This window comes from Saccopteryx leptura, chromosome 2, assembly GCF_036850995.1.
Source record: "Saccopteryx leptura isolate mSacLep1 chromosome 2, mSacLep1_pri_phased_curated, whole genome shotgun sequence".
Lineage (NCBI taxonomy): Eukaryota > Metazoa > Chordata > Mammalia > Chiroptera > Emballonuridae > Saccopteryx > Saccopteryx leptura.
Genome location: NC_089504.1, coordinates 267,855,194 through 267,873,747, shown reverse-complemented (window position 1 = coordinate 267,873,747; position 18,554 = coordinate 267,855,194). Strand labels below are relative to the sequence as shown.

Below are 18,554 nucleotides of genomic sequence, written 5' to 3'. Positions count from 1 at the left end.
AATACTGAGCTATCAGAAAGGGAAACTAAGAAAACAATCCCATTTACAATTGCATTAAAAAAACAAACACCTAGAGCCTGGCCTGTGTGGTGCAGTGGACAAAGCGTCAACCTGGAATGCTGAGGTCGCCAGTTCATATCCCAGGCTTGCCCAGACAAGGCAGATTCAACAAGCAAGCATTGAACAACTGAAGTGAAACAACTGTAAGCTAATACTTCTCTTTACCCACCCCTCCTCTGTAAAATCAATAAATAAAATCTTTAAAAAAAACAAAAACCAAAAAAAACCCCACCTAGAAATAAACTTAACCAAGGACATAAAAGACCTATACTTGGACAGTTATAAGACACGGAAGAAAGAAATTGAAGAAGATACAAATACTGGCAATGTTACTATGTTCATGAATACAAAGAATTAACATCATTAAAATGTCTATTTTACCCTAAACAATCCATAGATCCAACACAATTTCTATCAAGATACCAATGGCATATTTCACAGAATTAGAATATTCCAAAAATTTAGGTGAAACTACAAATGACTCCAAATAGCCACAGCAATCCTGAGAAAGAAAAGAGCTGGAGGAATCACGCTACCTGATATCAAACTCTACTATAAGGCCCTAGTATTTAAAACGGCTTGGTAGTGGTGTACAAACAGACACATAGTTCAATGGAACAGAATAGAAAGCCCAGAAGTAAACCCATGCTTTTATGGTCAATTAATCTTTGATAAAGGAGGCAGGAACATACAATGGGGTAAAGACAGTCTATTCAATAAATGGCGTTGGAAAAACTGGATAGGTATGTGCATAAAAATGAACCTAGACCACCTTCTTATACCATACATAAGAATAAACTGAAAATGGATTAAAGACTTAAATGTAAGACTCAAAATCATAAAAATCCTAGAAGAAAACATAGGTAGTAAAATCTCATACATTTCTTGTAATATTTAATGATATTTTTTCTGATCTATCTATCTCCTCAGGCAAGGGAAACAAACAGACAAAATAACAAATGGAACTACATCAAACTAAAAAGCTTTTGCACAGCAAAGGAAACCATGAGCAAAATAAAAAGACAATTTACTTGCAATGCTGGTGGCCGAGGCCAGGCAGGTCCACACTGGATTCGGTCAGATGGTAGAGAAACTGCAGAGCTGGAAAGGGTTGGGCCATTCTGTTTAGTAGAGCCTCACAATAGCGGTCAAGCGCACAGGCAGGAGAAACTGCTTCTCAGGCAAACAAACAGCAAGAATGGCCCCTCCCAGTGGCGGGCAGGCAATCCACCATCCACAATCCCCCAGCTGTCTCGAGCCAAGCACAGCCTTACATAGGCCATGCACACGTGCCTCTGCCAAGTGCTCACACGCTAATCAAGCCAAATGCTTGCAGCTGGTACACCAGTGAGCAAGCCTAACACAGCTGCCCCACAATAGGTCATATAACAGAATTGTATCTTATTGGTCACATCACATAAGGTTGCATTTGATCAGTTAATTCTTAGTACAAGTATAGGCACCTGATTTTTAAAAAAATTCTCTTTCCATCACTATTTATGCCTCCCCTTTACCGTTTTCTCCCCCCCCCCACCTCTCTTTATCTCTGGTAATCACCTGCCTGTGTGGTTGTCTGCCGTTGTGAGACTTTATTAAATGGAATGGACCAAACCCTTTCTGGCTCCGCAGTTTTTCTATCATCTGCCTGCATCCAGTGTGAACCTGCCTGGCCTTGGCCACCAGCATTACACCTATATATTTTTTGTTCGAGACGGGGCATTCACATCGAACAGCTATTGTGTTGACTGTTGTCATTTTTTTTTTTTTAATTTGGCAATCTAAAGGAAAAGAGGTCAGTGCTCCTGACTGAATAGTCAGGTATTGCATGTTCTAAAAATTCTTGCAGCTTACCGGTTGAAAATCGCTGACTTAGAAGTATCATGAAAACAAATAATTACCATATATTATTTTTATAGACTGAATTGTGTTCCCCCATAATTCATTTATTGAGGTTAATCCTCAATACCTCAGAATGTGACAGTACTTGGAGATAAGGCCTTTAAAAAGGCAAATTAAAATAAGGTCATTAGGGCAGGCTTTAATCTGATCTGACAGGTGTCCCTGTAATAAGAGGAATTTTGGACACACAAAGAGACACCTGGGGCATGTGTGCACAGAAGGATAAACCTGTGAAGAAGCCAGGATGCTAATACTTCTTTTATACTTAAAAACATATCCTTTAATAAGTATCAGGTATATAAACAATCAGGTTAGCTTATGGAGAAGCTGAGCAAATACTTAAGAGATACACGCCTACCTAAATTTTCTATATTTAATTTTTTTTTACAGAATAGTTATTAAAGTTGTTTAATGTACAATATTTTTCACTTGTCATTTTGGAACCCTGGGTTGTCAAACTTTATAAAAACCGCCCCCACTTTTGCAGTGCTGGTCAACCTGGTCCCTACCGCCCACTAGTGGGTGGTCCAGCTTTCATGGTGGGCCAATCACAGCGCTGTTTGGTTGCAGGGTAGGGACCAGGTTGACCAGCACTGCAAAAGTGGGCAGTTTTTATAAAAAGTTTGAAGACCCCTGCCTGATGATACAGCAGCCACGTTGTCCCCGAGGATTCTGGAACTCTACCTTGGCGCCCAGGAGTGGCACATTTAATGGGATGGACAAAAGGGTTAAACACTTGGGTTTTTTACCTGGTGTGTTTCATTCTTTGAACTTTCTCCATTGAGATTCACAATCTCTCTTGAATTCTAGACTCCGTCTCCCCTGCAGCTAGGAGAGTCACACTTTCTCTAGAACCTTCTAGGAAAAAGAAGCCAAAACTACCCCTTAGTCTGATTTTCGTGAGGTCCTTGGCTCTACTCATAGTGTAAGCAGAAAGTGTCTTAGCTTGAGAGAAGCCTATATTTTTGTCTTAACTTTTCACATCTCTTTGTGAAAACTTGTTGGGTGGCCAACAGTTAGTTGAGGGTCTTGGTTGCTGGATTAATGTAATTTCTACATCACTCACAAGTTATGACTGAAGGTTCCAAGAAAGAGCAAGACCAATCCTAGCAGAAGGTGATTCTGCCACTGGGTACAAGCTGATGTGAAAGATAGGAACACCACCAAAGATGGAGACCAGCGGCCACAGCTGAGATGTGTTATGGCCAGCATGAGGGTTGAGGTGGTAGAAATGGGAGGGAAGAGCTCATCCCTAATGCACTGTTAATAACTTCCAAATTTCCAGGCTGCTCCTCTGAGAAGGGAGAACTGGAAACAGAATCTTGGCAGAGGGCGGTGATTGGGAAACTACCATCATTCTGACCAGTTGCATGTCCTGCCGCTGCTCAGGTTTGGCAGTGAGCTCTCTGATGCAGCGGAGCAGCGATTACATGCCGCAAACTTGGCCTCAACTTGTCCCCTCCAAGGGCCCCTGGAACACTGCAGTTAATCAGCACGCTGGTCATCAAGGGTCACTTGACATTTTGAAAATGTGTTTTGGACACGTGGGCAAGTCTGTTCATACATTCTTTCAGTGTCCCTACAGAGTTGGGAGAAGCCGCAGCCAGGGGGACATGTCAGGCCCTGCCTGCACACATGGAACCGCTTTATCCCGGAGCCCGGCCAGAGTGCAGTGAGTGGTCTCCATCCTGCCGTCTGACTCGGAGGGGCAGGAAACCGGAGACACCAGGACCTCAGCCTGTGTGGTTTCCCAGTCTGAAAATCAGGTACATTGGCAGCCTGAAAACCAGCAGTATAAGAACTACTCAGTGGCTCAGGGCACCAGGGCAGCATCCTAGCACCAGAAAATTATGTGGCAGCTAAAGCCATTTTCTTTGTCCCATTGTGCCCCACAGAATGGCTGGAAAGAAAGCAAGCCATTGTCCTCTGGGTCAAAGTGCATTGTTATCACTAGAAACATTCTTAAAGTGGCTAGAACACAGGGCTTCTCCTTGGGCTTGAGTCAAATAACACCCTCCCACTAACACACACACAAACACACACTCTATGGGCACATTATTACTCTGTGAAATCAAGTAAAGACAGGCATAAGTCTTAAAGAGAAAACAGGGCTCAACAGGAGAGGAAGAAAAAAGAATAAGGCCTTCTTTACCATTTTTTCTTTGTGACTAGTGAGTAGGGAGCTTGTGTGTTGATTGAATGGATGTAAAAACATGGGGAGTTTTTTCTTTTTAAAAGACAGCTGGTGGAGTCGGTCTTTTTCCTCTTTCACGTGTCTTTCTACTAGGATCCATCCTGCCTATTCCCCATCAATACCAATGCTACCTTCTCAATGCTCCTCCCACCCAAAGCAACAAAACACCGGAAACACGGGTATGCATATTGTGCACGGCTGCTTGTGCGGTAACAGCCGAGTTGAGAAGTAGCAAGAGAAACCGCGTGGCCTCTAAACCCTGAAATATTTACTGTCTTTCCCTTTACAGAAAAAGTTTGCCAACCACCAATGCAGACCACATTTCCTCTCATGTTACCATCAGGTTAATTAATTTTACAGGGGTGGGCAAAAGGAGGTTTAAGTATCCACCTTTGTTCATCATTGCTTAAATTACCAGCCTTCATTTCCTAAAAGATAAATGATACGTAAGGATACAAAATAATAATAATACAAATAGTACAAAGAATACAATAATTAAGTACATAAATAATGATACAGAACGAGTTTCCTGTACTCACAACTGTAAACCTAGTTTTGCCTACTCCTATATTGTGGGTAGACTTTATCCGACATGTAAGGGATTATATATTGGAGTCTAACATTACTTATTAGATTTTTCATTTGTCCCCTTGGTTTCCTCCTCTTGGAGACCTTCCCTTTTCTGCTAGCCATCCTATCTGGAGTCTTTGAAATTTGCAGGCTCCGAGGACTGCTGTGGTAACATGTATGCTATAGGTGTGCTCCTTCCAGCTTTGTTCGATGCTGTGGAGGGCTTCAACGCCCTGCTCTGTCTCCTGAGGGACCATTCAGGCCTGATATTGGATGTCAACTCTGCTCAACTGCTAGGCTGATTAGGAGGCATTTCAAGAAAATTTTATCAAAGGTACTTGGTTACAGTCAAGATTCTAGCTGGACCCCCCCCCTCCAGCTCCAGATAGGAATTTGCAAATGAAATAGAGGTAAGCAGAAGTCTGTTCCGACCAAAGACCGTGCAGTAGCTCGTGGCTGGTCACTCTATGCTTGTAGAACATTGGACAGAGGAAATTAAAAATATTAATGTGGTTTAATTTTAGGAAGCTCAATAATCAAGGTCATGAGCTGGAACTGTTTACCAAGAAAGGCTGTAAAGTATCCTTTCCAAGGACTGAACAGTCCTGCAGATGTCTTGACTGTATTAAACCAGCATTTCTGCAAGTGTTCAGTGAGATGTTATGATGTTTGGGGAAAGAAATGTTTGTGATGAAATATTTTAGAAAATTTTGACTTGAATAAATTAAATCTATTTACTCCTTAAGTGCTACGATCCTTTCGTGTCAGTGTTCATAGTAAATATTTAATAGTGGGACATATTATGCAGTGTTTCCCAAACTTGTTTGACCATGGAACCCAGTTAACTCAAAGTATCTTAACTGAACTTATGTTCTCCAGAATATTCTTTGGCAAACGCTGATTCAGACAATCACCTGCTTGGCCAGAAGGCTGTGTGTACACTGGACGATTTTTCCAAGTTTCTTTGAATACGATGATTCTAAGTAATAATCCTTCCATGAAAGCCATAATTAGGACGTCCTTAGTTTATTACCTGTCATAGATAGGAGATAAATTTACTTGATATAAGATAGAAAGAAACTATTTAGGTAAGTGAGAAAACTATTATGCAATGGAGATAACATTTGACAAGGAGTCATAAGAGGTAGAAGCTAGGACATCTCTGCCATTAATTAGTTGTGCTGTTTTAAGGAAGTTACGTAAGTAATCTGAGTGCCAGGATCTTGACCTAGAAAATGTGAATAACAATACAGTACTATCTCAAGAGCCGGTGTGATGATTAAATCGTGATATATGTGACAAACACACGTATGTTTGTGGATGTGACTAAGTATATTACCTGTAATAGCTGTAAGGAAACAAATTTTAGGTTTTCACAAAAAGTTAAGAAAAGGGATGTGAAAGTTTTATTTAAGCTGGTTTTCCCGTAACATTGTATTTTACCATTGTATTTTTATCTTATAAAATAATTTTATAAAAGAGTCCATCAAGATATTACATAGAAAATACACACTAAGGTAATATATATACACTTCATAAAAATAGAATACATCTTGGCAATTGCTTCCAGAGTTTGTTACCACCATGTACAGTGTATTGACGTTTAACATTTATGCTCATTTAACATATGAGGTTTTTCAAGAAAAGCAAAGAAAACTGTCCCATTGACATGTTAAAGAAAATTATTTCCAATTGCTAGGAAAGTAAAACTCCTGGAATGTGAAAGTTAAGGAGCTAACTGGATGTCAGGTTACATCAAAATATTAGAACAAAGATCTGTGCCACCAACAATTATCTGAGGACAAAGTAGTATTGTTTCTGTTCTCATAAGTGGTTCAATTGACTGCAAAATCACTGAAAGTGATATCCTTACTTTAGGTGTTCAATCAAGGTGAACGCCATCAAAATAACCTGCTGGAATCTGTACTTTATTTCTAAAATGAATGGTGTTTATTTTTTTCCTTACCATGAAAAGAGGTGTATAAGTCCTAAAAAAACAACAACAAAGCATCTAGTAAGTGACTTAAGCTTTGATCAAAATACGAGCAATCAGTTTTATTGCTTAAAAAAAAATGGCCAAATGGTCAAACATCAACTTGGCTTTGAATTATTATTATAGCTATTTTATTTTATTTTTATGGAAACCATCACTGATGTGTCCTGTTAGATGTTCAGAATAATCTTTGGAAAGTAACTGCTCCAGTGTAATAAATAAAGAAAACAACAGGGACTCTTCTAGACCTTACCAAAAGATGTGACCATGGTGGGATCATGAAAACGCCTCAGCAGTAAGTACCAAGGAAGACACGCAAAACAGAGCATAGCACCATTTTCAAGTTGCTGAGGTTGCAACTGTTCAGGTGATGGTGATCTGGAAGCGACCTTGATTCCCATGATTAATGCAGTTTAAATATGGGGGTTAGGCTTTGGAGCGCTTCTTAGTATGGATAGGCAGACACAGCTATATAAACTACGAACGTGGTCTGGTACTCAATGGTCCCATTGGCACTGTAGGATAAGGCTCGAACCCGCATGCGGTAGGTCTCTGGTTCCCGTAGTGGTCGTGTGGTGTATACCACTCCTTTCAGGTTCTCATCCCTTAAGGCAAAGGGAGCAGTCTGTTCCTCATCGGCCATGAGGAACGTTGTCCTGGGATGCACTACTCCATCCTGCGTGTAAGCCACCAGCCGGATTAAATCTTGATTGGCGGCTATTCCAAATGGGAGGGAGACAAGTTTGTATTCCAAGGCGTACAGGCTCGAGGCACATTCCAAATCGTTGGGTGGACAGTGCTTGAGGCAGAACCTGAGGACAACAAACACATGAAGTGTAAATAGTTTTCTGGTGTGGGAGCAGGAGAAGACATGATGCGGGTGATTGTGATCCATGACAACTTGCAGGCATTTTAGGCAAGAGACAGTCTGACTGCAAGAGCAATAAGGCTCATCCCAGGCTCTCTGTCACTAACTCAAACCAGATGTCAGATGGTTATGACAGCATGCTGGTCTCGAGTCCAAGAGCTAGAGCTATCTCTCAGCTCCATTAAGTCAGAAGCTTTTGAACCCTGGAAGTAAGTCTGAGTATCACAGAGTATCTTTAAAACGTCTGTCTTGGAAAAGGAAGCATCTGCACTTAACACTGGAAACAAGTACTTCAGAAAGAGAGAAATACAGGCTTTCAAAAATGTTTTAACATCTATCCTCACACTGTTGGAAAAGTGAAATAGATATTGAAATGATTGATATGGCTTACTTTTTGAAAACAATCAAAGGTTAAGATTTCTGAAAAAAAAAACCCAAAAATACTCTTCCTTTGTATTCATCTGCCATATTATTTTGGATGAAAAATATTATATTTTCTTTTTCATGAGCCCACTTTAGCTTTTTTTGAGTCATTATAACTTTTTAATTGGCTGCCAGATATCACTGGTAATCCAGGATAAACTTTAAAAAGATGCACAAAGATCTATGTCTATCTATGTCATCGATATAGATACTGATTCTTCAGTCATAGTATTTGTAGAAGTTTCATAGATCTTTTTAATTTCCTGCATCCACTTTGGACTCCCCTGAGACCGGGTATGAGTGGCTTTTGGTGGCTCCTGGGCAGCCCACACCTGACCATGTGACAGGAAGGTGGCAGTCATTATTGGCAGGAAGAACAGACTGTGAGTTCCAACCAGCATGTGGGTTCACAGCAACCTTCTCATTAATGGGTCCTATTCAGGAGAACATTATCTCTGTTTTCAAGCACCCCATGAATAGAAACCTGAACAGAGAACGTTTCTGTAAGGGGCGGGAGAAAATGGAAGAGTAGGGTCTTGAGAACCCAGAAGAGACAGGGTTTCAGACAGCAGGAAACGTAGGAACGGGCAGACCACTGACTCACGCTTGCTCATGTCCATTTTCTCCTGAAGTCACCATGAGTCAGCACAGTGACAGCCAAGGTACTTCTTGGAATGCTCTAAGTGCTCAGAGACCTTAAAACTCAGAGGCAATACAAACGGAAACTCGAGAATCTCACAAAAAGGCAGACATCTCATAAAACGCTCACTGCTGAGATAATTCTAGAAGCCGCACAGCGGATTACGTGCTGGGGTGACTGCTCCGGAAGACGCTGGCAGCCCAAAGCAAGTTTAGGCTGCAGTGGGAGCCGCAGGATGAGTTCACTTCTTGTCCATTCTTTGAAGTAGGAACACACTGTTACCCCATCTCCCCTTGGGTTATGACTTCCTGTGAGTTACACATGACCACAGACAGGGTGTGTGGTCAAGGAGAGAGGGGGAGACGGGTGTTCAAACGCACATCCGGGAAGGGAAGGCAAGACCTACCCTGAGACGGGATCCCGCTGGTAGTTGGGTGGACAGGGCGTATCGATGCACTTGTAGCTCCCTCTCATGTTGAAGCACATGCGGTTCGGCCCACAGCGCACATTCTGTTCCAGACACTCGTCAACATCTAGCAACAGCACAAGGGACATGCGGAGTCAGCCATGCAATCAGAACAGGCCATCGGGGCGGGCGGTGTGGACATCTGACCTGCCTGTCAAGGGTTGGTCTTCTCCTCTCCGTGAATGAACTCGGTAGCTGTACCTAAGCTTCCATAGCCACAAAGTGGGGATCCTCACACCTGGCATGCTATGTCTCAGATTGCTTTGAGGATAAATCTTATTTTTTTAAACATATGTGAAAAGAAAGAAAAATGAGCACTACGAAAGTAGAAGGGAGGCTATTAGGAGCTCTCTGGTGTTTCTTATATTCGGATTATAACTCTATCTTTGAGGTTTGAAAAGCAAACAATACTTTAAGTTTACTAAAAACAAGCTAAAAATTTAAAAGACACTTGTGAACCGTGAGTGATTCTCAATATTTTGTTTTTACAAGTTCAAATTGTTGGGTAGGAGGGAGGTAGTGGAAAATAAAGGGGGTCAAGTAATAAATTCAGAGGACAGTGTATAGGTCATTCAGATCTTGTGGAGAGAGATAGAATACAGAGAAACGGGAGCAAATGAAATGACCTAAGTAACAGCCATGATCAAGTTTGATCAAATCTGCACTGTGCAGAATGTATCCTCAGTTGTTATGACAATGAGATGTTCTTCCTAGGGTAATAGCTCTCCCCAGGATAATGGAGAAACATGCAAATAAAATGTTCTTCACAAAGTCATTAAATAAAAATAAAATAAAATCACTAGAATTAAGATATCAAGATAGTTCAGATAGTTCAGTTGGTTAGAGCATCGTCCCGAAGCCCAGAGGTTGCTGGTTTGATCCCTGGTCAGGGCACGTACAGGACTAGATCTATGTTCCTGTCTCTCTGTCTCTTCCTCTCTCGTTTTATTTTTTTTTAAGGACAGATCTAAAGAAAACTTTTTATGAGCTTTCTGAAAATGAGTATTTTTAAGCCTTGATTCTTAACTTGGGATCCATATTTAAGCATCAAAGGATCTGTGAATCAAAGTGTGTGTGTATGTATGTTTGTGTTGTGTGTGTACATGAGAGAAAGAGAGAGAGAGAGAGATGGATGGATTTTTGGGGATGAGCGTCTATGAGTTCAATAAAAATTTTAAGGGATCTTGAGATCGCAAGGCTAAGAACCATACTTTAGAGGAGTAATTTTAGACTGTGGTATTTGCATTCCCCGGGTGGTACGTGAAAGCTCTCCAGCAGTATTTCAGGGAGTCCATTTCCATCCAGATCCTCATTTTTCACAAGTTCTTGCTAAAGTCAATCCACCTGAGAACTTCCCTGTGGCCTGGAGTTCTCCACTCCCCTCTTATATCCTTTTGCGTTATTAAAGAAAGGTTTCCACTAATCCCTAGTCTTTTTATGATAGCTGGGTATAAAATCCTTCAAGGAGCATACACAGGGTGAGAACATATTAATGGTGACAAGCCTTATTTCATCATGGCTACAAACCAATGGTTTTAGCCCACTTTATTTTTTAAATTAGATTTCAGAAGTGAGCTGGTTGTCATGGAAGCACCTAACAACACCTTTACTTAAGTAGAAAAACGATCTTGGACTTTTTCAATCTGGTTGGTTTAACAATCAGTCCAGACTTTTAAGTTATACAGTGGTTAGCCTCCATTAACTGAGTGAGTCGTCTGCAGTGCCAACATTTTGATAAAAAGATATTTAAAGCACGTGCACGTTAAACAACAACGCCAGGATTCATGTCCCTTGTAACGACTCAAACACAATAATAAACTTTAGATGTTATTTTTAAAAGTTATGAATTAAGTATATATGGCTTTCAGATTTTAGAATAGATAAACAAAAATGTGAAGACTAATTACTTTAGAGATAGTCTAAGTCAATTGGCTACTTATAAGTACTTGTAACAATACTCCTTCCTTTAGTATTTGAATAAACATAGATCCTGATGTATAGGAGGGAACAAATATAATTAATTGGACCCAAACTAGTTCTCTGAAGCAGTAGGTCCTAAAGATTAAACACACTTCTATCATGGAATTGGTGACAAGACAAATGGGCAAGTGGAACTATGATGTCATTTCAAAGTAGTCAGTGACTCGCTATCTGCATAATGGTCTATATATTGGACTTGGATTAAAGTTGTGAAGTTCTTTTGTGGATTCTTAAATAACGTGAAATAGAGCTAGTAAAAAAGAGAAAGGAGAGAAGAATTTCCAAGAGACAATAATCATCTAGTCGGGGAGATATTCCTACATCCTCAATAGACGCCTGAAGCCACGGGTAGTGTCAAATCCTATATATACTGTTTTTTCCTACACATACATACCTGTGATTAGGTCTAATTTATACATTAGGCGCAGTAAGAAATTAACAAAAACTAATAATCAAATAGAACAATTCTAACAATATACTGTAATGAGAGTTACGTGAATGTGGTCTCTCTCTCTCTCTCTCTGATAACTGAGACAGCTATTAAGTGACTGACGAGTGGGTAGCAGACACGATGTGGAAATGCCAGACAAAGGGATGATTCACGTCCTGAGCACTATGAAGTGGGATGGCTTGAGATTTGATCAGGCTACTCAAAATGGAGCTCAATTGAAAATTTACAAATGGTTTATTTCTGGAATTTCCCATTTAACATTATCAGACCGTGGTCACTCTGGGCAACTGACATTACACAAAGTGAAACTACGGAGAAGAGGGACTACTGTGTATTAAGCATGGGCAAGAAATGTGAAATTTTATTTGTGATTTATTTACCACTCGCATTTGTCTCAAAAATTAGGAGTTTAGATCGGTTTCAAATATACTCTGTTTTCTGAGGAAATGATAGAAAATGTAATTATTTATTTTAAACTGAATGGTACGCATGCACAACATAAAATAATACTGGGTTGGAAAGAAAGAATACATCTTTTACTTGACTTTTTATTTAGTTTTTACTTATTTGACTTTGTAGTTCTGTAGATGTGCTGACAATGTGCTTCCTATTACTAGTTTTATGTTAGGACTGGTTTTCCCACTGGAATAAAACAGACTGTGCACCATTTTAATTTCAGTTACGTCTTTCCTATTGTCTCTGTAAAGCAGTTCCTGATTATGATTTTATCTGTCAGAAGCGCTTCATCAGCTTTACAAAATGAGATGGCCTTAATGTGAAGTGAACGACCCTCTAGAGAAATGTGAAAGATTCAATTAGCCTCAACTTCTTCTCTCTCGTGAAAACACATTCCCTGCATGCCCAGCCTCCAAATTCTATTTTGGCTGTAATTTTTACAATAAACCCATGAAGAAACATGGAGGCCAAGGGGCTCAAGGACCTGTGAGGATGGTGGCATGGAGACCAGCATCTGGACACACGCTGGTGTGCAGAAGGAGAACAACTACCTTATCATACATTTTCATTAGCTACATAGGAATCTGTAAACAAATGTCAGGATCTAATATACAAAGTGTTTGTCCTTAGCTTCACAATAGAAAAGCTTTCTTAAGTATTAGAGCTTCTGGGTAGTGACCCTCCTTGTCATCTGTCTAATCTTCTTTCCCCAGGACTAGGCACCAGACAGGCATTCACTCTAATCTCTCTCTACTCACTGGCCTTAAAAGAGGAAGCCAAAAATGATGGAGAAATCCTGCTGTCTTCTGTTAACTGACAGCGTGGTGATGTCTGGTGTTTATGGACCATTATAAGAAAATTATTAGGATAGAACTTCAAGTATAGCCATTTTATGATATAAACATTATTGCTACAAGGCAAAAAATACCAAGATGAACTGAAAAACTTTTATATAAATAGCTTTAGAACATATGAATGCATTTAACCAAGTGCTTCTGGCTATGTTAAAAATAATTTAGGACAAACATAGTTTCTCTTCGCCTTTCCTTGGGCAAATCAGGATTGGGTATGTTTTTTGTGTTTGGTGACTTCTACTTTTGACTAGAGTCTCTGTCCTTATTTAAAGTCAAATTCACTCTAATTTCCCTCGTATTACTGATATTTCTGCTACTAATGTATAAAGCTTCAAAATGCACACGTTGCCTGACCTGTGGTGGCGTATTGGATAAAGCGTGGACCTGGAAATGCTGAGGTCGCCGGTTCGAAACCCTGGGCTTGCCTGGTCAAGGCACATATGGGAGTTGATGCTTCTAGCTCCTCCCCCTTCTCTCTCTCTGTCTCTCTCTCCTCTCTCTCCCTCTCTATCTCTCTCTCTCCCTCTCTCTCTAAAAAAAAAAAAGAATAAATAAATGCACACGTGAATTCAAAGTAGTCTTTTGTTCCTCATAAATACCTCAAACACTTTCTAAAGCTATAAAAAGACTCCAAGTTAAGTCTTTTGAGTAAAGACTTCTTTAAAGGGAATAATTGTTTTCTCTGTCTTTTTTAAAACCACAAATATATGCAATAATTTTAAATTGCAAACATTACAAATGATAACTTTTTCTGATTTCCTCATGTTATTTTCCACTCTCTGAAGCACGACTGAAAGTTGAAAGATGTTTTACACTGAGTGAGTGACAAGGGTAATTGAAAATACTGGAATAGGACCCAGCTGGTTGCTCAGTCGGTTAACAGTGTCGTCCCTAAATGGCAAGGTTGCGGGTTCAATCCCCGGTCGGGGCACACATAGGAAGCAACCAATGAATGCACGACTGAATGGAACAACAAATGAATGCTTCCCTTCCCCCTTCCCTTTCTCCCTTCTCCTCTCTGTCTCTCTGTAAATCAATCATGGACAGATTGTTCGGCTGGTTGGAATGTTGTCCAGGGGCACGGAGGTTGCCGGTTCAATTTTCTGGTTGGGGCACATACTGGAACAGCTTGGTGTTCCCATCTCTCTCTCTCTCTCTCTCTCTCTCTCTCTCTCTCAAAACAAAACACTGGAATAATTAAGAAAAGAAGAAAATGGGAAGAGGACATAATATTACCCTTAAAAAACTGGCTAAGGGCTTCTGATTATTAAGAATGCCTCCATATCTACCCTGCTTCCTTTCTCAGTGAATGGTGCCCCTGCAGGGAGTCAGTGTCAGTGCTGGGCTTTGCCACTTCTTCAGGATCTCTGGGTTGAAGAACTGGGGAAAGTTATAACACAGGGACAATGTAAATGCTCGCCCTTCACCCTTCTGCCACAGAACAATAACCCTGGTGCTCACCGAATCACAGGGGAAGCAAAGGACTATTGTAGACCTTTCGAGATCTGCGATCAACTCCTATCATGGTTCTGTCTGTTCTAGGACATGGAGCCTCACATAATCACTCTGAGAGTAGAATGAGTGTAACTCATTGCCCTGGACAAATCTGTACGGCTGAATAAAATGAGATAGCAGTTATTCTGGAAAAACATAAGACGATAAAGTAAATATGTTATTCCAGTTTTACAAATTTCAGTAAAATGTTCTGACTAGGGCAGGTTCTTGAGACTTGTTTGGAGGTTCTAGCAGGGGAGTGCAGCTACTTGTATACCCTTCCAGGGGTCCCCAAACTTTTACACAGGGGGGCCAGTTCACTGTTCCTCAGACCATTGGAGGGCCGCCACACACAGTGCTTCTCTCACTGACCACCAATGAAAGAGGTGGGGGCCGGATAAATGGCCTCAGGGGGCCGCACGCGGCTTGCGGGCTGGGCTGTGGTTTGGGGATGCCTGCAATGAAGAACAGTCCTCTCTATCAGGGAAGGTCGTCCTCTTCAACCGAGCGCACACCTTCGGGAGGGACACACATGGAGCGGTGAGGGAGGAAGGGGACACCACCTAGCCAGCCAGATCACCCGAATCAACCCTGGCGATCAATGGGTGACAGATGTCACAGCCAGATCGTAGGGCACGTTCTTAATAAATGTTTGGTGGCTGATGGCTGGGAGCGAGGGTGTGTTCACTTTCCTCCTGCAGCCCACAGGATCTGGTGGGGGCTGTCAGGAGTGTGAATGGGTGAGTGGGTGGGGGAGGGGTGGGGATGATCAGGGGAACTCAGGGAAAGCCACTGTCCGTTCTGGACACATTTTCCACGAGCTGCATCTTAGCAAGTCTCTTGTGAATCTCACAGAGAGGGAAGAAGTCCAAATTCAATTGCTACTGAGAGCTCCCTTTTAGAGATTTTTATTTGCTGTACTTTAGAAAGGATTCGGTCTGCTTAGGACAGAAATGAATATAAGGTTGAAGCTAATTTACTCAGAATTCATGTTTCAGATTTTGACCATGAAATTGAGAAGGTTTCTTAGAAGATGTTCAAGATTTATACAAGTTCTTTTTTTCTCTTTCATCTAAGTATACATCGCAATATAATGTATGTCATCAAATTACAATGCCCCTTTCACATCACTATACATTGTCCCAAATTCTGTTACAGGACCTATAATCTTGTACGTTGTTATGTTTTTATTTGTCTCCACTAGAATCTAATATCTCAAAGGGGGAAAAATGCGTATTATTCATCTGTTTGAACCTTTTGCATCTGGCAGTGCTAGAACATAATTGTTTTACATCATCTGTAGACTCCACTAATGAATGGATTATTTGATCTATTTACCCACTGACCTCCAAGCCCAAATATAAAATAACACCTAACACTGAAATAAATCTACTAAGCACTTGTCTCCTTTCAACTTCCTTCTTAGCTGAGCTGTTAAAAAAATATGTTTGAAGAGGTCTATCCTTATGAAGTTTTAAAGACATATGAGATTCACTGACTTAGGCATTCTTGGTCCTTCTAGCGAGATAATACCAAAGAATGCTTCTCAGCTATTTCCTTTGCTTATACGCTTTCTCATTGCTTCTCCTAATGTCAAAACGATGTTTAAAGGTAAGTCAGAATAAAATGAATGAGGTAGAAAAGGAAGTAGCAAGGGGACTATATTTATTAAAAAATGAAAAGCTTTCATTTCTCATACTCTCCTATGTTGGTTTTAAGTCAAGTTGCAGCAAGAAACCACACCCACACATGGCCTCACCCTGACACGTCTTTCCGTTGAGCGTGAGCTGATAGCCAGGTGGGCACACACACTGATAGCTTCCGAAGGTATTTTTACATTCATGTTGGCAGGTGTCTCTATTTTCACATTCATCAATATCTGTGTAAGAAGAAAGCAGAGTGGATAGCTGTGCAAAATCAAGGCAGACACTGTGGCAGAACCAACAATAAACAAGTTGTTGATATACAACAGAAAGCCTCCATGGTGATTGAATACTCATCTGTTTAAAAATGCTCAGAGCTGTTTTATATTAGGGTCTGTGTTTAATGGAGTCCAATATAAACCACACTATTTTTTATAAAATATGAACATCTCTTCTGTGTATAAACATATATAAGCTGAAACCCCCAGATGGCCAATTTCTAGATTAGTTAATTAAGACCAGAGTGACAGACAAAACAAATTTGTACAAGATCCTAAACCACCAAAATACTAACTCCTGACAGAATAATAGAATTCACTTAAAATATAAAGTTTCTATGGAGAGTAATTAGAAAAAAGAAACTTTAGCTGCCCCTCCCTCTTCCTCTCTCTGCACCTGCCCCCACCCCAAATCCATGCACAGCTTCCCCACACACTGCATTATCAAGTGGAGGTGCTTTAATTTTTGTGATAAAAATATTCATCAAAATTTATACACCTGCAAAGTCCTAATGGTAGCTCCATGTATATATACAGAACTTCTCCAGATCCCAGCTGATTTTTCTGCCAAAAGGAGTCACTGATACAATTTCCCTAGTTTATAGGTTTTTGGAAGGTATGGAATAGATGTGAAAGCATTTTCTAAACTATAAAGAGGTATCTGCCTGCTATTATTAAACAAAGCCAATATGACAGCAGTAAAAAGAAGAGTAAGACTAGGCGATAATTAAAAATTGTTATTTGCTTTCAGCATGAGATATGTTTTGGGAGGCCTCAGATTTCTTGTCCCAATTGTGTTTCGTTTTGCCTAGTATTAAAATCTGCTGACAGTCCCTGAGCTCGCGCCAACCAGTGGAAGAATGATGAGGAGGATATGCAGGAACTCGGAGTAGATGTCATGTCAGGTGGAAACAAAGAGATGACAGACTGGACACTGGGAGATGTCTCAGAGCAAAATCTGCATATTTTACATATTGTGCATATGCTTGGAATATAATTGCATGATTCAAAACCTGTTAATGATAAACACTCATCAAATATTTGTCAGTGTTTTTGTCCTATTTTAGTTAACCAAAGCATTCGTTCCAGAACTCCTGCGAGTTACTTTTATTTTTCCCTTTACAATCTGCTCTGACCTAAAATAACAGAAGTGTAAGTGACGGTGAACTCCAGGCAGTCAATATCCAGCTTGCCAGAGTATGAATTCTAACATGATTTCTATATTCGAAAGCACTGCAATCGTCATTTTTCCTGTGGAACTTTGGAATCAATTCCTTTAACATGATTCCATAGTGTTGACTTGAATCTTCTGTAAGTTATCTATCCCAGATGGCTAATTAAAGGCATTTGGTGTTTACTGTAAGTTGCTCATCACGTAATTCCAAAGCTGTCTGCAATCTTGGTGTAAATTTCTTTATTAGTACCAACACTATAAAATACCCACTATATTTAAAAAAAATATTTCTAAATGTCCAAGCCTCTTAATTGCCTCCAAATAAAACTGAAATAAACATACAGTAATTAACTATTTCAAGAAGTTTAGATTCTCCAAGATTGGTCCTCCCTCTGATGCAGTAGCTGCCTCAAACAGTAGATGGTTTGGGGAAGATTAGTTCCTGTAAACAAATATTAGTGTAATATAAACACAGAGACACAGAAAACATTTATAGGATTCTATTATGATGAAACCATAGGACATAGATAGTGATAAAGAAAGAGAATTGGGCTATTAATGTGGAAAACTTTCTTAAAATGACTTGAGCTTTCAAATGATTGAGAGGTCAGCTAGATGGTGTATAGTGTGTGTGAATGGGTGTAGTTTAATCCACTTATCACAGCATAAACAGAGATTTCTGGGCAGAAGAACAAAGGTAGAAGAGAAGAAAAGAATGTATCCAGAATGAAAGCAAAGAGTGGCATGATAATAGGATATAAAGACTGACAATTTGGAAGAAATTGTGAAAGACAAAATGTCAGACGCTAATTCTGTCAATAAAAGAATAGGGAAAAGTTTTAACAAACGGTTAGGTCAAAACTATGGGCATGAAAAATTAGCAATAGAGCGGTGTGGAGCAGGTTAGGAGTGGTGGTTGATGTACTAGTAAGGACAGTAAATTCCACAAGTCTAGTAATTGAGGAGTGTTTCACATATGGGATGAAATGTAGAGAACTGTTCATAAATGCATTAATGTTTGAAGTTTAAGGAGTAAGAGAAACTAGTACTGTCCAAAGATCTAGGGAGCCGATCACAGGAAAAGATTCCATATACTATTAAGATTCAGGTA

General features: G+C 40.1%; 1 protein-coding gene across 1 annotated transcript in view; it reads right to left on the bottom strand.

Moving 5' to 3' along the window:
- Positions 1-6,121: 6,121 nt before the first annotated feature.
- Positions 6,122-18,554, bottom strand: part of HMCN1 (hemicentin 1) — a 412,067-nt gene continuing 399,634 nt past the window's right edge. Inside the window, exons 105-107 of the mRNA XM_066361732.1 lie at positions 16,108-16,227; positions 9,054-9,180; positions 6,122-7,528 (exon numbers count right to left, since the gene is read on the bottom strand). Of these exons, the coding sequence (XP_066217829.1) occupies positions 7,162-7,528; positions 9,054-9,180; positions 16,108-16,227 (614 nt within the window). The 3' untranslated portion in view covers positions 6,122-7,161. The remainder of the gene's footprint in view (positions 7,529-9,053; positions 9,181-16,107; positions 16,228-18,554) is intronic.